Source organism: Herpailurus yagouaroundi, unplaced genomic scaffold (assembly GCF_014898765.1).
Source record: "Herpailurus yagouaroundi ecotype Mexico unplaced genomic scaffold, PumYag 159, whole genome shotgun sequence".
NCBI classification, from domain to species: domain Eukaryota; kingdom Metazoa; phylum Chordata; class Mammalia; order Carnivora; family Felidae; genus Herpailurus; species Herpailurus yagouaroundi.
In genome coordinates, this window is record NW_024412400.1 from 81,295,009 (window position 1) to 81,319,771 (window position 24,763).

The 24,763-nt window shown below is 39.8% G+C and overlaps 1 protein-coding gene across 10 annotated transcripts in view; it reads left to right on the plus strand.

The window, feature by feature from the left end:
* Nucleotides 1-24,230, plus strand: part of TP63 (tumor protein p63) — a 231,914-nt gene extending 207,684 nt beyond the window's left edge. For 6 of the 10 annotated variants that reach the window (XM_040481081.1, XM_040481079.1, XM_040481080.1 and 3 more), the window contains 5 exons: nt 202-338; nt 14,204-14,361; nt 16,482-16,626; nt 17,954-18,047; nt 21,065-24,230. In XM_040481081.1, coding sequence (XP_040337015.1) covers nt 202-338; nt 14,204-14,361; nt 16,482-16,626; nt 17,954-18,047; nt 21,065-21,361 — 831 coding nt within the window. In that variant the 3' untranslated portion in view covers nt 21,362-24,230. Of the gene's footprint in view, nt 1-201; nt 339-6,802; nt 8,242-14,203; nt 14,362-16,481; nt 16,627-17,953; nt 18,048-21,064 lie in introns of those variants that run through there. The other 4 variants (XM_040481087.1, XM_040481088.1, XM_040481083.1 and 1 more) reach the window with 3 other exon arrangements.
* The last annotated feature ends 533 nt before the right edge of the window (nt 24,231-24,763 follow it).

Sequence of the window (24,763 nt, forward strand, 5' to 3'; positions counted from 1 at the left end):
CTCCTGAGCAACCAAAATGTGCTGCTCTGCGCACGTCCACGAATGACCACAGGGCACCCCCAGTACCGATGTTCACGTCACCAGTGAACATTAGCGAGCAGGCAGATTCGTCAATGCAGAATGCACAAAGACGATTGACTATACTGCTAATTGTTCTAGAGTTCTTCATGCTTCCTTCTCCTTCCTGTGTCCTTCATGTAGGTGAGGGGCCGTGAGACCTATGAAATGCTGTTGAAGATCAAAGAGTCCCTGGAACTCATGCAGTACCTTCCTCAGCACACAATCGAGACATACAGGCAACAACAGCAGCAACAGCACCAACATTTACTTCAGAAACAGTGAGTGTGTTGATGTGTCATTTTAGGAGGTGTGAGTAACAGTGGCTGTTTGTTTGCGGTAGAAGCAGGGCAATGGGTGGATGGCGTAGAAGAGGCCGTGAGGCAGCAGAACATGAGAGGTTCACATGAGCTGGTACGGGGCCCCCTCTTTAGTTTCGACCACCTTCTAAGTTTCTTTCCATACCTTTAGAAGTTCCACCCGGCTTCTGAAATGAAGCTAAACCATTTCAAGTGAATTACAGAGACTCCTACAGAGAGAGTTTGTTCTCTCCACGCCTCAACCATACACCTCTATCAATAGAAGAATTTTGGGTATACAGGCTATTCTAGTAACAATGTGTATATTTTAAAACACTTCATCTTCCCTTATCCCAGTGGATTGTCCTGTACCTTTCTGGGGATGCAAACAACCCACTTTTGGGAAAACCATCGTAGACTGGGGTTAACGCCTAGGTTTTCCTCTAAGTGACTTATCTGAGCACTGTGTTGAGGATTCCGAGACCCAGTGTGTGCTCATTGGGAAACTGCCCGGATGCAACAGGGCGAAGTGGAGTCTTATTGCCAGGTTTCAGCATCTCTGTTCTAGGTTGTCTTCCAACAATACATTTTTACATACATTGGGCCAGAGTTTGCAACCATATTAGAATCAGCATGCAACCTATTTATATGTTGATTTTTACCTTGACTCTTGGATCTTTAATGCTATTGTTTTGTGACTAATCAGAATAGCATAGCTCTTATGGGAGAAAGGAAAGTTACCAAGTCAAGACTCTGTTGATCTGTGGTTAAGAATAATCACTTGTTACTTTCAGTAAGATATTGTGTCTATACTAAAAATATTGCCAGAGTCTCTGTAGATAATGTAAAATGTCTAAGTAATTCAAACATTTGACTCTACTCTCCAGACAAAAAGAAATGAAGCCAAAACCATCTTGCCTAAGGCAAATTTTGTCTTTTACAGCAAATGAACAATAAATAATGATTAATTTCTGATATATTATTAGCAACTATACAGAACTACGGAAAGTGAAAGAAAGAGGTCTCTCATTCTTTTTTTTTTTAATCAACATAAATGCAGCTGAGGAGTTGGGCTGCATCTGGGATAGTCAGGAGGCAACCTCTGAGCACCCCTGCCTGTGGCATATGGGGTGAGCAGCAGAGGGGTGGAAAAGAACTGTGCTCTCCCTTAAAAGACTTCAGGCTTGTTGAGCATTGAAGACCTTTTTTTGCCTGGAAGGGATCCCACCATTTACTTTGAGCATGAAGTTTTGCAAATCATAATTATAAAGTTTTATAGTAAGGCTGAGTGGGAAGTTTAATCAGGAGTTTTCTTGGGGACACAGAATATCCCAAAGGAGAATGAGAAATCAGGGTGGCAAACAGAATTCCCATTGCCCATCCTACATATTCTTTAGGATATCAGAAGAAAATGTATGTTAATATATTCAAGTTTAAAACCGATTTAGTTCTTGTGAAATCATACAGCAAGGATCAAAGAAACAGACCCGTAACATCACTTACAGACCGAGAGAGGATAAGTACCTTTTCCCAAATATGCATGCCCTGGTATTAAAAAAACACTCGGAAAATGCCTCCAGTGCACTCTGGAAATGTTTGGCTCAGCCAAAATGAACTCAGAAAGATTACATAGTAGCATATCATGCTGAGCTAGTTACTCTGTGATAGTCCTTCCTGCCTCCCCTACCCCCCCCCCCCCCAGTTAACAGAAAAAGTACTGTCAGGCCACATTGATACTTATTAAACGATGTGGTTTATAAAAGCCTGACCATCTAGCAAAGAGGTTGGCAAACTTGTTTTTCCTGCAAAACACCAATAGTAAACATCTTCAGCTTTCTAGTCCATATGGTCTCTTGCAGCCAGCTGCCCAGTTCTGCCTGTGTAGCGCAAAAGCAATCATAAACATTGTATAAATGAATGAGAGTGGCCACTAATTTTTATGGACACTAAAGCTTGAATTTCATATAATTTTCATATCATGATATAATTCTTCTTCTTCTGAATTTTCACACCTTTTAAAAATGTAAAAACCATTCTTAGCCTATGGCCCAAACTACATCCACTGTAGTTTGCCAGTTCTTGTTCTAGATAAATGAGTGGGATCATCCTTCATGCCTCTCAAAGCTCAGATTTTTTGCTAGAAATATTTGGAAGCTAATACATGTATCCTAAAGTAGAGAGGTATGAAAACGTTTTAGGAAAGCCTCCAGTGATTTTTAAAGTGGTATTTTGGCATCTACCAAAACGACAGCCTTTAACAGAGATCTCTTTTGTCTGAGAAAGTTAGGGATGCCCATCTGGACACAAAATATGGTTAGTGTTGTGACCTTATCATCAGCTAAGTCTACAGTAGTTGAGTTGATTCACCTAACAAACTTTTATTGAAGATCTGCTATGGGAAAGCATTAAGGACAGAGGGAAAAGTTCCTACCTTTCCATAGTCTACAATTTAGTGGTGAATTCCTAATCAGACTACCTTTTGAATCCTAAGAAAGCTCTGGAAATTTATTCTGAGCATTGTATAAGTTAATAGGACAACTTTAAACAACTTCTCTAGATCATACCATAGAAGGAATAGTTTAGTGCCATAATTTTGGAGATTTGATAAACCAGGAAGCTCTACCTTAGTCAGCTGGGGGCATAGGCAATTTGTGTTCATTTACATGGTGTACATGAGAATACATAACCCTGTGCTCCCACGTGAGGAGTTATCCAGCGCTTGTCGTCTGACTGGGTGGCATTGCTCTGAAGGGAAATTATTTTATAATTTGGATTTCATAAAGCAATCTATTTCATCAGAGAGAAACTGCATATTAAACTTGTGTTATTTTTAAAAGCCCCGAAGACATTAGAAACATATCATCCTTTTTTTGCATGTGTAGCCATAGATAAATAGTGAGGAAATAGTAGCCTCCCCCTTCCCTGGGGTGTCCATTTAAAAGCGTCCTTGCATGTTTTTGAGTTACTATCTCTCAGTGTGTAAGAGCTAACTTCAGTGTGGTGCTTTGTGCATGGAAGAATGTGACACTACAAATGAAATCTTTGCAAAATATAGACATTTGGCTTCATTCTGTCTTTATTGTATCATATATACATGGGTCTCGAATGAGTAATATACATCTGCATAAATTCTCTGGTTGCTGCGTTCTTCCACTGGGTTTTTTTTTTTCAGCTCTCTTGTTTATGTGTAAATCTCCAAGAAAGAGTATGAATGACTAGACAAAGAAAAATGGAAATCTAATTCCCTGGCAATCATTTGAAAAGAAAAAATCAGCTTGGAAAATGCCTATAATAGCCTGTGATTTCCTTTCCAAAAATATAGTACCAATTTTATGCTGGTAAGGGATCAATTTTGTGCTTTTCTTTTTAGTAGAGGGAAAATTAGTGGGAAGAAAATACACAGTTTCCACTAAGTGGCAATAAAATATTTTCAGCTGAGTTACTTCTGTTTCTCACTATGTGTTTTCTCTCTGCTTGCTTTTCATTTGTGCATGGTTTTCCTTTTTCAAAAATTCCTTCACAGTTACCTTCATGATCATAGGCTTTATGGAAAATAAATTTTACACGGAGTTTTTGTGAATCAAATTGGTATAGATATAAGTAGGCTTTATACACATTTGCAAAGAAGTGTGATTTTAGTTGATTTGCTCACATTGAAATAAACATTCTGGGGTTATGTTTATAGAAACAAGAATCTCATGGGAGGACAAATTAGACCCATTCTTGACACTGGACTCTGCCTTCATATTTTCAAGGGACATTAACTCTTTTTTTTTTTAACAAAGAAACTACAGTTCTTTTTTTTTTTAAGTTTATTTATTTAGAGGGAGGGAAGAGAGCGAGCAAGCGAGCATGAGCAGGGGAGGTGCAGAGACAGAGAGGAAGAGAGAGAATCTCAAGCAGGCTTCGCACTGTTAGTGTGGAGCCCAACCTGGGGCTCGACCTCAGGAACCATGAGATCATGACCTGAGCCGAGATCAAGAGTCAGACACTTAGCCAGCTGAGCCACCCAGGTGCCCCAAGGGACATTAACTCTTAAGACAACTTTGCAGAAGCTACTTGAGACCTTTTTAGCAATCTTTTGATGTGTGCACTTTGGACCAATAGTATTGCTTTTTCATTTTTTTCCTGTAGTTTATCCTCCATCTTGGCTTCCACCGTGATCTCAGGTCAACATCATTTTGTTAAAATTATACTTAGCCTTACTCTTGTTTTCCTGGAAAATTATTTTTGAGTTTCTACAGTATGGATTTATTTTAATTGCAATACAAACGTGGCATCCTGAGGAGTGTTTCCTTCTCCTTGGTGATCCCTTGATGATTGTAGATTATCAGTAATACAGGTCAGAGAACAGTGGAGCATAGTGGGATCTGGAAGGTCATGGTTCTAATCTCATCCTACCATAGTTGGGGAAACTGAGGCCCAATGACTGTGCCTGTGATTTTATAACCAGTTTATAATCAAGATGAGATGAGAGTCAGATCTGGAAGACACAGCTCTTTGCAGTGTTTTGTCTGCTTCATTGGTTAAGAAAGTTATAATAATAAAACTAAAATAAATATCTATGCCCACTTCTATATCTCTGTATCAGTCAGTTGGTATGTATCCTTGTGGTTTCAGTACAAAGCCTTACCTCTTTAAGCTCATTTGACTATGGCTTTCTCTAAGAGTATTGGTATTTTTTCCTCAGATTACATAGCTGAGGGAGAAGCAAGCAATATTTTCAGCATTATCAACATAGGAGAGAGGAGAATACACAAATCTTTGTCCTGTTGATAGGTATGATTTAGACCATATTTCTAAGTTTGATTTAGAAATCCTTGGGGCGCCTGGGTGGCTCAGTCGGTTAAGCGCCCGACTTCGGCTCAGGTCACGATCTCGCAGTCTGTGAGTTCGAGCCCTGCGTCGGGCTCTGGGCTGATGGCTCAGAGCCTGGAGCCTGCTTCCGATTCTGTGTCTCCCTCTCTCTCTGCCCCTCCCCCGTTCATGCTCTGTCTCTGTCTCAAAAATAAATAAAAAACATTAAAAAAAATTAAAAAAAATCCTTCATATGTCCAGAGTATTTGTTTGCAATTGCCAATCTCATAGAGGAAAAAACAGGTGGATATTGACAATTTCATTTGGTTCAACCTTCTAGGTCAAGGAACAACACAACTTTTACAGTTTATACAGGGTTACTTTTTGAACATCACAGCTCTGTTAGAAAGTTTTCAGGGCAGAGATTTATTAGCCATGAATTGGTAATGAGGAAAAACCTGTGACTAATTGAATTCAGATAGATTAAATCACTTTTCTAAGTTCTCACATCTCATTGCACCACTAATCTCAGTTCTAGATCTCAAAGTTTGGACCCTCGTGGTCCATATATATACTCTTGTCATAACTAAAAGACGATTCCTGCATGTTATCCCATCCAGTCCTTGCTCCAAGAGAAGCCCCAAAATGTAATCTCCAAACAAGAAGTCAGTTACAATTCTTTATCTGAGAGTAAATTGTGCCCCTACTAATTCATATTCTGGCATATTCTTTAAGACGATCTCAATTCTTGCTGGTGAGATGTTTTACTGAATTCCAGCCCTAACCAAATAAAAATGGCTTTGTTCCTTTGTAAGGAATAACCAAATGTGACTCAAAGCCATCTGGGAAATAATTCCCAAACAGTTCATAGGGTTACACAATCTTGAGCAAAGTAAAAGGATCTGTTCCTGGCATCCTTGTGGCATAATTGATTTCTTAATTATGTAAAAGTTGCTTTTGTGAGTTTGATATGTGCATTTGGAGGCCAAGTTTGTGACTGAAAGGATTAAGATATTTATCCACCTCAATCTGGGCACATGCAAAATGCACATTAATAGTTCTTTACAAATACATGTGATACAGTCCCCATACTGATAAGATCGTATTTCTTCATGCTTTGTAGTTAGGCTACACAGGAACAATAATGAGGTATCATAATTGGGCCAATGACATTTTATAAAAGATTATTGTTAATTCTTGTCTCTGCATCCCCTTTTCAAGTCATCGAGTCCAATGTGCCAAGCACTGTACTAAGTACCTTGACCTACCCTGACACCTTAGTCCTCAACTGAATCACTTGAAGAACTTGCTGAAAATATATATGCCTGGGCCCCAGCCTGGTCTCTGAAGGATCTTGTTTTGTTTGTTTGTTTGTTTGTTTGTTTCTTTTTTAAAGTCCTATGGGTGATTCTGATAATTCTAGTTAACTACCACTACTTTATCTCATTTCTTCACAAAAATCTTGAGAGGAAGGCATCTCTGAGAAATTTTAAAGGAGGATAATGAAGAAGGAGCAAAAATAGCTTTGTAGGTCATTCTATTCTGTCTTACTGTGATCATGAAGGTAGGAGGGTATTTCTGTATTCAGTTGATGTGAATATATGAAGTCCTAAGTCTTCACCTCTTCTTTTCTCTGGTCCTCTCTGCAGTCTCCTTTCAGCCTGCTTCAGGAATGAGCTTGTGGAGCCCCGGAGAGAAACCCCGAAACAGTCTGACGTCTTCTTTAGACATTCCAGCCCTCCAAACCGATCAGTGTACCCATAGACCACCCCCCCCCCCACATCCCATATCTGTATTTTGAGCGTGTGTTTCTTGTGTGTCCATGTATGTGTGTGTGTGTGCGCGCGTGTGCACGTGTGTGTGTGTCCAGCCCTCGTAAGCAGAACTTGAAGACACTTTGGCTCAGAGACCCAACTGCTCAAAGGCATACAGCCAGTAGTGAGAAAATCTTTTGAAGGGACTCAAAACTTTACAAGAAAGGACATTTTCCACAGATTCTGCATCCTTATATCTAGCACTGGGCAGTCAGGAACCCCTGTGTTTGTCTGTGAGCTTTGTGTTTTTCTTAGAAGGGAGGGGCTCAGGTTGGAAAGAGGGGCATTAAGATGTTTATTGGAACCCTTTTGTTACCTTCTGTTGTGTTTCTAAAACTCATAAAGAAGCTTTTGAGCAGGTCTCAAACTTAAGATGTCTTTTTAAGAAAAGGAGAAAAAAGTTGTTATTGTCTGTGCATAAGAAAATTCTAGATGACTGAGAGCTTCAGTCAGGCCCTTTTAATGCTGGTCATGCAATAATATTACAAATAGTAACACACTAAAGTGTCAAGTGTACTGCTGGGCAGAGAGATGATAATTACTATAAGTAGCCAATGTGGGGGGATGTTCTTTTCTTCTTTTAGAGAGTTTGCAGTATTAGTGTCCTCCCCTCAATATGTAGATAGTAAGTTCAGTAACATTGTGTTAGATCCTACCACTGCCACCTTGTTGGCATCTGATATGATAATCTTCCTGGCTCATGGAAACCCCGGGGCCCTACCCCGCAAGCTATTGTTAAGACCCCAAGGCAGATAAACCTAATTTGTCATTTTAATACGAGGGTAAAACCACCTCAGTAATATTATTCCAGGCAGTTAAAGATCATATTTCAATGGCCGAAATGGGGTTCAAAGGCCTCTCACCAAATCTATGACTAATTTGCTCATTGGAGCCCCTATCTCTCAGTCCTACCATGAAACTAGTCATATTGCTGATACTGTTCCAACTCCTTTGTCCAGGACACTTACATTTTATTTAAGTGATGTCCAGGTAGACAATGTGAAAATCTGCACTCCTGGTCTGAAACTTAAAGATAGAAAGAATAGATGATTTTTCTTTTGGCTCAAAGAGTTTAGAGAATCTATTGCTTTCCATTTTAGAAATGTATTTTAAAATAATAGTTTAAAGACATGAAAACTCTCCCCCCACTTCTCCCCACACCAGATCACCAGCCCTTTATTCTGTGTCATCACAGCAATGATTTCTTGTTATTGAGGCTGTTGCTTTATGGATGTGTGATTTTAATTTTCAATAAACTTTTGCATCTTGGTTCATCTTGCAGTTTTTCTTTCTGTCTCTCTTGCTTTTTTAATTCCTAAATCCTAGAATATTTTCCCATCAATGCTTGAAGTACCATGTGTGAGTTTAAGAACAAGAGTAACTGAACAGTCCCTTTGGTTTTGTTCCACTTCTGTCAGTATTTGGTGTTCTTATGCTCTGTATTAAGGTCATCAGTTCTAAAAATAAATTTCAATGCCTACCTCAACTTGAAATATATTTTAGCCCTGTGGGTGTTTAATTTCACCATAAGGAGTCAGGTACTATAGTATCATTTGTCTACCTCTCTGAACAGCTCTCGAGCTATATATGAAATTGCCAAACTTAAATCAAATCCAAATCCCAATCTATTAAATAATTCGGCTTCTGTGGCATGGGCATTAGCAAATCATCATCCAGAACTCTGTAGTGGAACCTGTTGTCCAATTTTGTTTTAATTACACTATGTTCTAATCTTTGAGTAATTATTTTTAAAAGCTTCAAAAACACTTGTTCTGAATAAAAATAAGTAATCTAGTAGCTTGAAAAAATACTTAAGAAAAAATTATGTTCAAGACAAAAGTATATTAGTAAAATCTGATGCACTCATTATGCTGTTGAGATCTTTTCAAATAACTTTCCAATCCCCTTTTAAGGGGTTCACAAATCCCTAAAAGGGTTAATGAGTATGTTTAGGTTTTTTTTGCATTTGCTTTTTCTTTCACAAGTTTTTTTCTTTCACCCCATTTTTATGCAAGTTTTTAATGCATGTATAGTGACTTATATAAATGTATATACATGAACTAATGGAAAATATTGTATAATTTCAGTTGATCTATCTAGAGAATCAATGCCGCCTTTTGTCTTTAGAAGCAAGATTACCCAACTGGAGGGTAAGGTTACTGGCAGGGCAGTCGTGGGCAAAATTTTGAGGAAGAACAATTCCTTTTCTGATGTCACATGGCTTCCCTTTTTTTTGACCTTCCTGAGATAGGGGGTATTTTGTTTTATCTTCATTATCTCTTTCCCCTCTCAAATTCTGTACTCCAGAAACAGTTTGCTGGACTAGATTTACCCTCAGGTATCACCAAATTCTACCAGAGAGTTGCTTTCTAACCAACAATGAAAGATTTAAGGCAAAAAAAAAAAAAAAAGGAATCCTTTGGCGGAATTCTATATATCTCCATCAAGATGGAGATGACTTTGAATTTGTCGTTTCAAGAATTTGGGCTCTTTGCCATGGATATAGGCATGAGGCTTGTAATCAGGAAACCTGTGTTTTTCATCCTAAATGATTTAAGGTCACTTACAGCTCTGAGATACTGAATTTTCTTAGCGATGTACACAGAAGCCTGAGCTGTTAAAGTTAAGACCTAGGACTTGACTTTTCCAGAATTTCTCCTCAAAACTAGAATTACATGAAACATGTCTTTCTACATCTCTGTTATGTTGGATTCCTGCAAAAATCTAGAGAAATCTAGAGAAAACAGCCTGAGGCTTACTCCTGGTTGTTTTTCTGAGGATTGCTACATTATCGCTTTTTTGGGTGTGTGTGTGTGTGTGTGTGCGCGCGCGTGCACGCACTGGGAGGGTGGAGGAGGGCAAGAAACCCATCACGTCACAGATCCTTATTGTCCTTGTACACTTTTTCCTTCTCTTCAGATTCCTCAATAATCCTTGGGACTTTCCACTCAATGACTGTGACATTATATGTGTAAGGGGGGTGGGGGGTAAGGTGGTTCTTCAAGGCCTTTAAATTGGTCACAGACTTATTCAGTCTTGCTCCCTTTTCCACAACACATAGAGCTTATCAGAATACTCTTTGTATTTCACTGTATTTCAGGCATTGAAAACTCAATGATAAACAGACTGCCCTGACCTTGCTCCCTGTGGCTTTAACCCTCTCTTCCACATTAAAGGAGAGGCAATCAGAATTTCTGACTTTTTTGCACTCTCTTACCCCATTTATCCACTCACCCTAATTCCTGGACTTGTTCAAGAAAGAATAGATTTCATCTTCTCCTGTTAATTCTTAAACTGATACCTCTCACTCCCTTGACCAAACACGAGAGTATTAAACATTTGTTACTGAGGGTAAGAGTAAAAAGAACCAAAGTTGCTTGAGCATCTACAAATTACGGGACAATGTTCAGGGCTCTCATATAATCTAATTTAATGTTTTCTTTTTAAAGAATATAATAGATTTTACTTTTTTATTTTTTTAATTATTTTTACAAATCTGGTATTACTGGGGCACCTGGGTGGCTCAGTTGGTGAAGGGTCTGACACTTGATTGCGGCTCAGGTCACGAACTCAGGGTTCATGGACTTGAGCACTCTGTCAGGCTCTGCGCTGACAGTGTGGAGACTGCTTGGGATTCTTTCCCTCCCTCTCTCTCTCTTCTCCTCTCCTCTTGCATGCATGGGCTCGCTCTCCAAATAAATAAACCTAAAAAAACCTATTATTATTATTATTATTATTATTATTATTATTATTATTATTTGATAAAGAGAGAGAGCATGTGAGTGAAGGAGAGGAGGAGAGGAAAAGAGAGAGAGAGAGAATCTTAAGCAGGCTCCACCCTCAGGGAAGAGCCCCACACGGGCTCGATCATACCCTGAGCCGAAATCACAAGCTAGACGCTCAACCAACTGAGCCACTCAGGTGCCCCTCTATTATTTTTTTTAATTGAAATATAGTTAACATATTATATTAGTTTCAGGTGTACAACACAGTGATTTGACATTTATATACACTACAAAATGCTCACCACGTTAAGTGTAGTCACCATCTGTCACTATACAAAGTTATTACAGTATTATTGACTGTGTTCCTTATGCTGTACTTTGCATCCATGTGACATTTATCTTATAACTGGAAGTTTGTACCTTTTAATCCCCTTCACCTACTTAGCTCATTCCTCCAATCCTTGGTCCCTCTGGCAAATACCAGTTTGTTCTCTGTACTTATGAGTATGTTTTTGTTTTGTTCATTTATTTTACTTTTAGATTCCACATATAGGTAAAATCATACAATTTATTTTCCTATCTGACTTATTTCACTCAACAGGTCCATTCATGTTGTCACAAATGGCAAGATCTCATTCTTTTTTATGAATGAGTAATATGTGATTGTATATATGCCGAATCTTTATCCACTCGTGTATCGATAGACTGTTAGGTTGTTTCCATAATATTCCATGTTAGTCTTTATAGCAGCTCTTCTAGAGTAAGTATAATACCTGTTCTACAGATAAAGAAAATAAGACTCAAGAGCCTTGCATAACGTACAAAATCAATTAATTTGTGTCAAATCCAGAAGATGAACCTGGATGTTTTGTTTGACTCCAAATTTCATGTTCCTTCTTTGTTCATCTATGGTTTTTGAGCTAGCTTCCTAAAATAGTTTAGGCTGCTCATAACAAATGACCTAATAAAATGGTCAAAAATACAGACCTCAAAAAGAAACAGAGGAGAGAAGTGTAATAGGATTTGGAAGAAGGAATTTATTATACTAGAGCACGCAGGAAAAATGCAAAGCTTTAAAAATATTTTTATTTTCCTAAAGGTGAATATTAATGGTTCAAGCAATGCTTCCATAAGCTCTTGCTTTGAATTTGACTGATTTGGGAAAATGGAGGAGAAAGAGAGAGATATCTTTAGGCTGCAGAAGATCAACCTGCCCCTGGAGTCTGAACAGGGGGAGTTTTTCCCCCTGGAGTGGGAAAAAATGGAAAAAGCACCTGGCAAAGCATCTCTTGGCCACTTTTCCCTGTGCTTCTCTGCACTTTGATATGGATTTACAAGTGTTCCTAAGTATATCCAACGTGCTAACTCTTAACACTAGGCTTCAACACGGGGATAGATGATAGTTGGGGGGACTGACTGCTAGATCCCTTGCCCCCTACCATATCTCAGTCTCTCCCACTTCTCTTACCACTTAACCCATTTTCTGATTCTGTAACCTAATGCATAATACTGTCTTGTTTCTGGAAAGTTACCACAGAATAAAAGAAAGAAACTCCTGGACTAGGAACCAGGAGACCCTCAACTCATCATTTAGTAATGTGTGACTCGTGCCCATTTATTCTTAAGACCTTATATTTACACATATGTAAAATAGGCATAATAATTTCTGCCAATCCCTGCCCTGCCAGACCATGTTCTCCTCCAGAGGGATGTGGAAATCATTCAGAAAATGGATAAAGGAGAGCTTAGTAACCTGAAGTGTCTTGCAATTGGGAGGGTTTATTACGTAAACACCTGTTTATACAACATGGACCTATAATTGTGAGTTCTTGAAAAGATCTAAACAGCAAAAGCAATGCCCTCCTACCTTAAAGTCAGTAATTATAGAACACAGTTGAATTGTTAATTGTATACCAATTGCCATACTTATTTATGCAAATATATATATATATATATATACATGCACACACATACAAATATATATATATATATACATGCACACACATACAAATATATATATATACATGCACACACATACAAACACAGAAAGTTTCTCTCTATATATAATACATACATATAATTTATATAATATAGAGTTTTATATATATGTATATATATATAAAACATAGAGTGTTTTATATACACATATATACAAAATAAAATGTTAGAGAAACTGTTTTTTCACTCTCTTATCTACTATAATAAATATGACTGCAGGAAGGAGACAAATAGGAAAAAATAACGCACTTTGTCTGAAAATTGTAAAAAGGGAGTTTTCCCACCATAGTTTTGAAACGTGCTTAAGCCCAATCTTTGTTCTGTGGTCATAATTACTCACTGTAAATGGCATATAGCCCATAAAGTTCTTCCTCATCTTATCTTTTCCAGTTCCCACCACAGCCTTATAAGGTAGGTTGGATTGTTATCCCCATGTATCCACTACTGTATGAGCTTCTCACAGATGGGACTGTTTCTTACTATTTTTCTACCTCTAACATCCAATTTGAACAAGTGTGTATGTATTTAATGTATAGAGTTTTTTTGTGATAAAACAAAAGCAAAGATATTTAGTGGCCCACACGGGGACCTATAGATTCTAGTATATGCCAGAGGAAGTCTTAAACTTTGTTTTTCTGATGCTATATCCTGCTCCAATGATCGTAGATATCACCAGTTCTGTAATCAGAGAGTGAGACGTGACAGTTGGTAGGGAATATCATATGTGATATGATGCATAGAATGACAAGCCAATCCGAGTAAATTTCCAAATTGAAGTTATGCTAAGTGGAATTTTTTTGTTGGTCTTTGTCTCCCAGGAGACTTGTCAAAAATCAACAGAAGAGTTGTTTGGGCTCCGGGCTTCTCCTGTGTAGAAAGGCGGCTGGCATCCCCATGGGTTTTCTCAAAGGCCCTCGAACACCTAAGCAGAGGAAGCACGTTTCCGTGTTGTGGCCTCTGCATGACAGCAGGCTGTGCTGCCAAATTCCCGAGTTGATGGTGCTCATAGTTATTTTCTGTATATCCCAACTGGCCTAGGAAGCTACACAAAACAGGCCTCAGCTGCAATTTGAAATTGGCATCTTCATGTCTTTCTTAAGCCTTTGGGTCTTCACTGACTTCTTTTCCCTTATTGATTTTCAAACTTGTTTGAGTTGAAGGGCCAGAGAGGGGAAAGAGATGGAGAAAAAAAAATAATAGAGGTAAAAAGAAGATGCAATTGTTTCCCCTCTCACAAAAGAGATTCTTTAGGAAGATATGCAACTTCATACTCTAAATTCAGGAGAAATATGACTTGATGATAACCTTGCAATCCCTTCCTAGTTTACAAAAAAAAAAAAAAAAAAAAAAAGTTCTCAGACAGAAACAAATAATTTCTTGTCATAGGTCCTGGAGGAATATTTTTACAAATTGTAGTTCAAGGCCACATTTCGATCTGAGACCTGTGGGATCTGACCAGTCCGCCCTGTTCAGTATGACCCGCTCACCATCATTGCCATGTTTGTGTTCCCAGGACCTCGATGCAGACTCAGTCTTCATATGGTAACAGCTCTCCACCTCTCAACAAAATGAACAGCATGAACAAGCTGCCTTCTGTGAGCCAGCTTATCAACCCTCAGCAGCGCAACGCCCTCACTCCTACCACCATTCCTGATGGCATGGGAGCCAACAGTAAGAGCATCTCCGTTTAGCTGCGCCTTATGGGTCCACAGGGCTAATGTAGGGGAGGACTCCATCTGGGGTGCGGGGAGAGCCTTGCTTTTTAAGCTGAGGAAAGGCACAGTGGGACAGACAGATCACAGCCTAATGGCTTGAGTTCCTCATGGTGAGCTTTTCATCGCTTTCGAAGTGTATGGTTCATGGCAAAGCACATTGGTAGAGATAGAGGAGGCTGTTCCTTCAGTAGAGAAAAGGATCTCTGTGAAAACAACCATGCACTTCCCATCAACCTGGCTGGGGGACCCACCTGCTATATCCTTTGAGATAGTGAAAAGGAAATATATCCAACATGTGGGAAGTAGCATGGTGTGGTAGACTTAAAGTCTAGAGAAATAGATTGTCCTCTGGATGCTATGGCAGGACTAGCCATGCAACTATGGACAAGTAACCTCTCTGCTCTAATGCTCCATTTCCACTCATAAAAGTATCACTCTTCACTTTTAACATCTTATGATTGTGTGTCCCTGTGATCTTAGCCTTCTCATCTTGTCCACGCCATTCTATATACAGTTATTAAGGAACTGACATAGAGAAAGGAGTCTCCCTTTTACTTATTCACGCACAGATTACTCACATCGACTAAGTATAACTGTGAGAGGCAATGTGAAAATTGGGCCTCCAAATGAATGATGATTGCTATATAGCTTTGCTGTAAATAGAATTATCCACTAGAACTAAATCTAGCAAAGTGCATATCCAAACTAGAGAAAATCAAACGGATGCTAGAAATGCAGAAGGATGTATTATAAGGACACAGAAGTCTAAACACTATACATGTATCCTACAGTGCCCCTCATAAAATAATGCCTCAATCTTGTCCTTTGAAATCCTTCGTTATTCTGATCAAGCATTTAAACCTGCACTTCAGTATTACCTTGAAGAGATTAGAGGTTTTGTTTTGGTTTTGTTTTCTTAAAGTTAAGGGAAGCTAGGGTTGTGACTCTCTGTGGTCCGATGGCAAAGATTCAGATTTAAATGAGATACAGGTGTATGTGGTAAGGTTGCTTGGTTTGCTAACAAAGACTTTAGAGCCAAACTGCTGTCTCACTAGTGATAAATTCATCCTAAGGCTCCAAACCTCACCCCCTGACAGGTCTGCTACTCTGACAGCAAAAGGAAAAAGTGTCATTTTTTTTTTTTACTTTACTTTCTCTCTTGTGACATCTTAGAGTCCATTTGTTCCTTCACATTTGTGTAATTTACGGTTTGCCTACTTTTTCTTTATACTTCACAATTTTCTTTGATAGCACCAGCAAAGTCAGAAGGGAAAGTGATAAGATAAAATAAGCCTGTGCTCTTTAGGGGGCTAGTTGGTGACAGAGGCCTTTCCTTTGGGAGCATATTGCTATTCACGAAAATAAAAGCAAATCGCATTAATCTTTTAGTAGCAATGTTCCTCTGTTTTTTTGACCTGAAGACAAAATTTGCTTCATAGATATGGTCTGTATTAAGCGCTTCTTCTCTATAGGTAGATGTTTCCAGTTTGTAGTTTAGTAAAAAACCAATCAGTGTTGCTGGTGTCCCTGAATACAATCCAGAAATGGACCATAAGAAAGAGCTGGAACCTTTCATTTCATTCTTGCTTAATAGGCCTATGGTTCCCAAATATTGCAATAAATCCTCCTGTTCCCAAACAGTTATTCCAGAGGTCATTCTCATTCACAGATCTGTTTATTTGTTCACCTCACCTCAGTTTACCGAGCATGTGATCTGTGCCAGGAGTTAGCCTAACAAGGGAGACAGAAATATAAGCCATGAAGGCAAATGCAAAGAGGAATATATTAACCTCAGGAGTAGTATGCAGTTGAACAGAGCATTAGAAAGAAGTGGGGGGAGATTGTCCTAGGAGCACATGCAGGGTTCGAGAAATGTGTAATTAGTTTGGAGTTTGGTGAACGTTGTCTTCTGTTGGATGAGACATAGGGTGCTTAAGGGGTGCAGTGAGAGAGAAGACTGAAAAGGAAGGCTGGTGGATTAGGCCCTTGGTAACATTAAACCAGACAAGATGGACCCCTGGGAAGCTGGTACTGATGACGGCAGTAACCCTCTCTGTTCCTCCTGCTTCTGTTCAGTTCCTATGATGGGCACCCACATGCCAATGGCTGGAGACATGAATGGACTCAGCCCCACCCAGGCCCTCCCTCCCCCACTCTCCATGCCATCCACCTCCCACTGCACTCCCCCACCTCCGTACCCCACAGATTGCAGCCTTGTCAGGTGAGTCCACGGCATGTGCCCCCGGGGGCCTGTCCTCAGCAACTCGGGGTGGTGGAGGGCGGACGCTCTCAGAGTTCAGTACGCAGTTGGGAAAAAAAGAAAGCAGCCCTTCCTACGATGGGTGTTCAGCACTGTTATCTCTGATCTGTGGAGTGGTCAGCAGTGTTTAATCGAGGAAAAGCACTATAATCCATAGGGGACAAAGTGAAAATGTGAGTTTATAGGCAAATCATTTTTCATGCTTGTTTCCCCTCATCTTCACTTACCCTCTTCCTCCTCCCTCACAGTTTCACATGGTCAGTTGTGGCCTTCAAACTGGTGCTCAGGGCTGGGGACCCAAGAAGGGCCGTAAACTTGCTATCTCGCTCCCTTTCCCGTTCTCCAGGACTCCTAGCTCTCAGCCACCATGGCCTCGTTATGTCGGAGTGGGATGTCCGTAAAGAAGTTTTAAGTTTTAATGGTTACAGAGACGACAGAGACTTTCAAGAAGCCAATGGCCGCTGTTACACTGCCATACACAAAGCAGGCACACCTTAGGCAAGGGGGTTCAGACAGCCAGAAGAGGGAAATGTGTGAAGCCTGAAAGATCTCTTCCCACAGAAGTGAGAGTGGGTGCCACATCCACGCCTAGTGCACATCGTCTGCCCCTGCTTCACGTGCAGAATGACCCTTTCGTTTGGCTGTTGGAACAATGGGTACTGATCCCCATGTGACTGATGCGGCAGTCCTAAACAGTGTCAGAGAGACGGCAGGGCGTGTGGCTTGTGCCACCCAACCTGTGGCTCTGTGATGGTGGCATCACCAATCCGAGACCAGCGCCAGAAAGGAGGGGTCTGTATTCTGAGTAGGACATAAATCAGAAAGCATTCCTAGTAGAGTAGCCTCCATTTTTTTCTTAGCCGCGTGAACCATTCTCAGAAACCCCGGAGACAAAGCAATTTGAGTAGAGGTGCTCTTTTGGACGTGAAGAGGCAGGAGGCAAGAGCGCTGGGAACCTGACCACTGGGCTCCTTCCTTTCACCCCCCTGCAATGGCTCATAAGGCACTTATCTGTGTAGAACCCCTGAGAATTCCACCAATCACCTTTTGAAAATCACTGCTCTGCAGGTATCTTCAGAGTTGATTTTAATTTCTATAGACCTAAAGTTCAAGTCACTAACCATTCCCAAACCTCAAATCCAAGGCCTCCGTATGTTTCACCTGCCCCTAGTCTTTCCTGTAGGGCATCCGAGGGCGATAATGTTGGGTTTTCCTTTATCTCGCCAATGCAGTTGGGGTGAACTTTCTGTTTCTGTTTCCTCCTTCCTCTTCCCTCCTCCCTCTGCAGTTTCTTAGCGAGGTTGGGCTGTTCATCATGTCTGGACTATTTCACGACCCAGGGGCTGACCACCATCTATCAGATTGAGCATTACTCCATGGATGTAAGTAACTGTTAGACTTTTCTCTTGAGTTTTATTTCTTCATTCCCTCCCCCTGGTGACATCCACCTTGTAGTTCAGTTCCCCCTTGTTTTAAAATTTGTTATCATACCCTCAGTCCCCAAATTTGGTGGAAACCATTACCATATTAGAAAGATTCCCAGGCCTTAGCCTACATACGTGAGAAGTTTGGTGATCAGTCTTCCTCTGCTTGTCAGATCAGCCAGTAATTCTCTATAGCACACATACTGTATTCAGAGTGGGAAAGAGGAAACCCAATTCCCACCTCCAAGATATTTATAATCTCGAAAGAATTTAGAGAATTTTTTAGATGTGCTCATTAATCAGTATGAGACCCCAGGGAAGCTATCAGGAATCAGGTGATATTATCCTCACTTTAAATCATGGAGAGACAACATTATAATCATTTGCATGATGAGTTGATGACAGAACTAGGAATAGAGTCCTAAGGTGGAAGCTTCTGGTCTTTAACTCTGTTAACTGGCTTCTTCTGCCTTTCCTTAAAGTAGGACCTTAAGGAGGATTCAGCCATTCCTCTCAATTAGAACCATATGTTCCCTCATTTTCAATTATATTAGAATAGGGCCAAGCCATCCCTGATCATTGAGAAAATTCACTGGTCATGGTTCAAGTCCCATCCATGCTTTTTAGTAATAATGAGACTTTGGGTTATCACTTTGCCTCTCTGAGCCTCAGTTTATCAAACTGGGTTCAAAATCACTCCCTCTGGCTTTGATATTCTTTGTCTTTTGCAGCAAGCTGGATGGAAGGGGACTGTGTGTGTGTGTGTGTGTGTGTGTGTGTGTGTGTGTGCTTCCTATACCACTTCATGAATGGCTTGTATTCTTGGGAGCTTGTATTGTTCTGGCTTATGGCAATCTGATTTTCCTTCCAGGCTTCTCTTCATGCTGTTCTCTTTGGGGTTTACTATCCTCTTTTCCAGCTTCCAGAGGGCCTTTTGGACTAGTGGAAGAAATATTCTCTGCCTCTGCTGCTGTTTGTGTAGTTGAGATCTCTTCTTTCCCCTCCTTGAGCACCGATGCTAGAGATGCCCCTGAAGCATGAGAATGCCCCAGCCCTTGTGATGACAAGTACATACTGCACTGCCTCTGTGCCCACCCCTCTCCACCCCACACCCCACACATCACCCTGGCTGCTGCTCCCTGATGGAAAAAATTATAAGTAAAAACTATAGAGAATGCTTTAGTAGTAAGTTTCGACAGGTTTTGGGTAACTTTACCATGATGTCCATCCGTTGAGGAGAAGAGAGTTGCCCTCTCTTTGATAGTCCTATATGATAGAACAGAGAATCGGTCCCTTCCCTATTTTTTTTAAAGTTATGCCATCCACTTGCTCCCTGTCCCCACTGGGGAGTGTGTCAAGGTACTCCCTTGGCTATTAGGATCTGCAGATGTTCTCCAGAAGTCCATCTCTGTTGGTGTTGGCTAGGTCTTGTGCCGGTCTCTGGACAACAATTTCCTCATCTATCGTAAGTTAAAATCTATCCAGAGAATCATGGAGATTGAGGGAGGCCAGTTTACAGCGTTAGAGACTTATTGAGAGCTCCAGAAGCATAAAGAGTTACACTTCCTCATCTCCGTGTGGGTTGCCTTCTTTATGGTGTATTCTTCTGCCAGAATGGGAAATTGGAGTGCCCATACTGCAAACGTCCAAACTGGGAAGTAATTGGGAAGCTATCTCATTTCTGCATCCTCACCTCAGCTTCTTCCATCTCATTACTGGAAATAGAAACTTCTTTTGCAGCTTGTCTCTCAATACCTGTCTGAGTCATTTGGCATCCCTTCCTGGGAAAACGATATGGTTACATTTGGCAGTTTTCATAAGTATCCCTTCTAAGGTGCCGGACTGGGTTAATAATAGTTTAATATGGTAATAATGCCAATGGTTAAGATTTAGATAGTGTCATTTATAATTGGTCTAGTACTTTCACATCCATATTCACACAAGAGCCCACAATGGGTGCTGATGTAAAAAGGAATTTGATCCCATTTTATCAATGAAGAAACTGAGGCCAGTAGGGAAAAAGTGACTTGATGAAGGTCTAGAGTCATTCAGTGACAGAATAAGAACCTCTGTCAAGGTCTTCTTACTCCAAACACAGTGTTCTTTCTACCCACCATGCTGCTCCAAAACAAACAAACAAACAAACAAACAAACAAAAATAATGTGAGCCATCACTGAAACAAGCTAATGAAGAGATAATGCAGATAAAAATGTAAGAGATGTCTCCACAGATAGTTAAGCTCGGGCATCTTTGTAATGCCTTCTACCCCCATTAATAGAGGATGGACACATACTTTGCATTTGGATACCCTGTTTTATCCAAACACCAAGAGACCTTCTGGCCATTAGGGCAGTTTAGGCTCAGAGGCTGTCCTGAGTCCCCATTTCATTTACTTAGTTGTGTAACTTTAGACTTGTCAACCTCTCTGAACTTCAGCTTTTCAATCTATAAAGCGGGTGCAATAGTATCTACCACTAATCTGAGCATTAAATGAGATCATGTATATAAAATAATTAGTTCAGTGCCTGGTATACAGAGAGTGTTCATTACCTATTAATAAACTTTTTTTTTTTCCTCATCTACTCATTTGAGCAGTGGTGATGTTCCATTGATATCTTTCTTCTAGTGACTAGAGCCAGGTAGATTTAAGAGTTGGAAGGTACCTTTATCTCATGTTTTTGGTTTAGGACTTTTGCCCTCTGATCTAACTATCCCTACTTTACCAGTGAAAAAACAGACCATTAGAGAGCAAGTGGGGTGTTATCCACAAGCAGAAATGGCACCTCAAGGCTGTGCCTTTTGCTTACATATAATGGCAAGGGTTATCAGAGAATTAATTTTATTTTCCAATTTGGAGATCAATCAATTCCGGACTGTTAAATCAGAACACTGGGGAATGATAAAATGATGTGGACTAAATCGCCAGTCTGTCCCTTTGTCCTAAATCTGTTTGCTCCCCTTTCTTATTGCACAGGATTTGGCAAGTCTAAAAATCCCTGAGCAATTCAGACATGCCATCTGGAAGGGCATCCTGGACCACCGACAGCTCCACGACTTCTCCTCCCCTCCCCACCTCCTGAGGACCCCAAGTGGTGCCTCCACAGTCAGCGTGGGCTCCAGCGAGACCCGGGGCGAGCGCGTTATTGACGCTGTGCGCTTCACCCTGCGCCAGACCATCTCCTTCCCACCCCGCGATGAGTGGAATGACTTCAACTTTGACATGGATGCTCGTCGCAACAAGCAACAGCGCATCAAGGAAGAGGGGGAGTGAGCACCACCGTGTGAACTCTTACCATCCTGTCCCCATCTGTCTGCCTCCCTACAAAGCACTAGTGCTTGACCTTCAGAGCGTTCTCCCTAGGTCTTCTCCTTCCTCTTCTCAGTCTGGTTTCTTAAGGGAAGAAGAAGTAAGAGGCTACCTTTGATTTAATGTCCAACCTGGCATCTGATTCTGATTCTGGCTTTAAGCCTCCAAATCTATTGCTTGCAGGACTGAAGTTACCATGGCTAGGTGGAAGTGAGCAAAAGAGCAGTGGGTGTCTCCTTAAGCTGCAAAGATTTCTCATTGACTTTTATAAAGCATGTTCACCCTTATAGTCTAAGACTATATATATAAATATATAAATATACAGTATGTATTTTTGGGTGGGGGACATTGAGTTTTGTTTAAATGTAATTTAAAGGAAAGGAAATTGAGTTGCACTTATCAACTTATTATTTTTTTTTAATTTACTTGTTTGGATGGTTTATCTATACCCTTTATTTCAAGGGGTATCATGTATGGTAATAGGTATCTGGAGCTTGACGGCACATGTGAGTGACAAAAATGTCCCTTCACTTATTTTGATATTAAACAGTTGGCACATCAAACCTTTGGATGCATCCAGTTGTATTTACCATTGCTTATCATATGGGAGAGACTGTATACATATATCCACAGTTCTGTATGTTGGCGTACTTTATGTTACTGGCACTGCTGTTAGTGACGCTCGTTCACTTTGGGGTTATTTTTAGTCCAATCACAAGAAAAAAAATCCACGTTCACACTGTCACAGGAGTGTGGCACTGGAAGAAGGGAAATAGCCTCTCTTGCTTTTGGTTGGGAATGGGGAATGTAGGTAATGCCTAATAATTCTTAAAAGGTGTGTGGCAACCGGGTCAAACACACCTGGTATATGTATCTGGGTATATCAGCAATCCGCTTACATTTAATACCAGATGCCTTATCTCTTAATATTTATTGGGAAAACGTTTGTGGCCATTACAGAAGCCTGAAAACTAAGTTTCGGTACTGGGTTGACTAAGTCAATTAGACATTTGCTACCACTGTTCAAATTAAGTTTGATTTGATTAGAATGAATGCCCTCTATCTAGTTCTTACACTGAAGTCATAAGGTTTATTAAGAATATCCAGGAAAAACAGGAATCATACAGAAATACTGAATCTCCTTTAAACGGTAAGCAGTCAGTGAGCTGTGAACTGAAATTCTTAGAAGACCTTTTGAAACACAGATAATATTATTTGGTAAAAGTTTCTTTTGGAAATCCTCCAATGATGTAAAACTCTGCAAGTAGAAGCTTGTTTATTGTTCTCTCTCCAAGGATGAAAACAGTAGTGATTTGGAAAATATAAGATTATGAGATCAGCTTTCTTGTGGCATCAGTTGCATCACTATATAACTTTTCATTTTTGATCAATAAGAGTTTGAGTTTGTTGGAAAATAACTGTGAGAATCCAATTTCCCGTCCATCTCTCTTCTGGACTGTCATAGACATAAAAATGTCCCCACAGATGAGGGGATCAGCCTTCCAAGGGAGGCGTTGCTTGAACCACTTAAACATAGAATTGTCTTCAGACTTTGAGAAAACCTGTAAATGACAATACTCCTGTAGATCTTTCAGAAAGATACTTTTGTTTTCCAAACTCTAAAACAAATATTTTGTACATATGCTAATGAGCTCTAAAATCCTTCTGTGCATTCTAGTAAAGGGCTTTGATTGCACATAAGCTTCCATTTCTGTTTTAAAGTGCAAAAGGGCTAACCGGGCTCAAAAATATAATGTGTGAGTTTCACCTGAAAAGTGTATATATGTTTTGTGTGTGATATTGCCTACTTTGTGTTTCAATTTTTGTTTTCTTCTTGGGATAGTGGGTTTTCCAGAACCACAGTTCAAAATTTTTTTTATTATTATTATTATTGTTTTTATATTTTCATGGAAACACCACTTAGTAAGATGACAATGTCAAATAAGAAAATAAATGCCATAACTGTAAGATAGGGGGATGGGAAAGTTGTTTTTTATTATTATTTTTATTTTGTATGTTAAAAGAGAGTGAGTCCTTGATTTCAAAGTTTTATTGTGCTTAAGTGGTTGTGGGCACTGTTACTTTGTGGAATAAATATGTGGATTTGAAAACCTATTAAGGGGAAGAATAAAAGCTGTGCATTGGCAATGCGAGGAGGGAAATAGCTTCCTCTACTGTCCTGAGTGTTTGAACAAACCTAGGACTTCTTCTGAGCTATTTCAGCACTGTTCAGGTAGCACTAAGGACTCAGAAATCCCTGTACTGTATCATGTGTTTGGCACTAGCCAAGGCTAAGCACAACTACTGGCCTCATGTCCGGGTGGCAACTTGCGCTCTTTGAGTGTATGAGTAGCTAGGATAAGGGGTGAAAGAGTATTAGGGACAGACAAGTGGGAGTGGGCTTAATGGAGTTCTGGTGGCCTCAGCTCAACGCAGTTAGCTGAGGAGTAGAAAGGTTTTTGTTTGGAGGTGATTAGAAACAGAAAAGGAGAATAGAACTTTCTTCATTAATTCCACTGACCTCTTGTTTTCTTGACATTCTCCTAAAGTACAGTATGTGGGATGTTAAATGTTAAAGGTTGTGTTTTTTTTTTATTATTTTTATAATTGTAAAAAAATTAAATGTCAAATGTTTTATATGCTTTATTAATGTTTTTGAAAGTTTCTTTCTTATAGATGTTATATTTTTTTTTTTTTTTTTTTTTTTTTTTTAAGCTTCTGTTGCTTGTCTTTTGGTATTTTGTGTAATGGGATTTTGGTGAGCCAGAGGCACACCCATGTTTGCCAGGGCATGCAATAAAATTTACAAAATAAATAAAAATGCATCAAGAAATGGTGTTGATGGTGTGTGTGTTCGTGTGTGTGTACATGTGTGTATGCGTGTGTGTGTGTCTGTCCTTTGGCTTTATTTTTATCATTGAGGAAGAGGAAAGAGACATTACGGAGATTCAAATATTGATGTTTCTCATCTCAGAGAAAATTATTATTATTTTCTTATTTTCACCAATCTATGAGGTAGGAAAGACCAGGAAAATACCCTCATTTGGTACATGAGATACTCACAGATTTAATACTTTATTTGATTGAAATCAGAATGAGTTTGCTTTGGAATAGGAACTAAACTACAGATACTCCTAATGTCTATTTAGTGATTTTCCCATGACAATGACCTCAGCAGTGTTGGGAAGGGATGCAGATGCCTGGTTGTATGTGGAAACAGCACTACAGATGGTGGGCTCTGGGCATGTTCCCCTTTAAACTCAGTGTTAATCTCAACTCTCAATTATATACATTGATTCAGCCAATAAAATATCTACTATCAAAATGGTTTGATGATTTTTACTAAAGAAATAGGAAAGTTTGTTC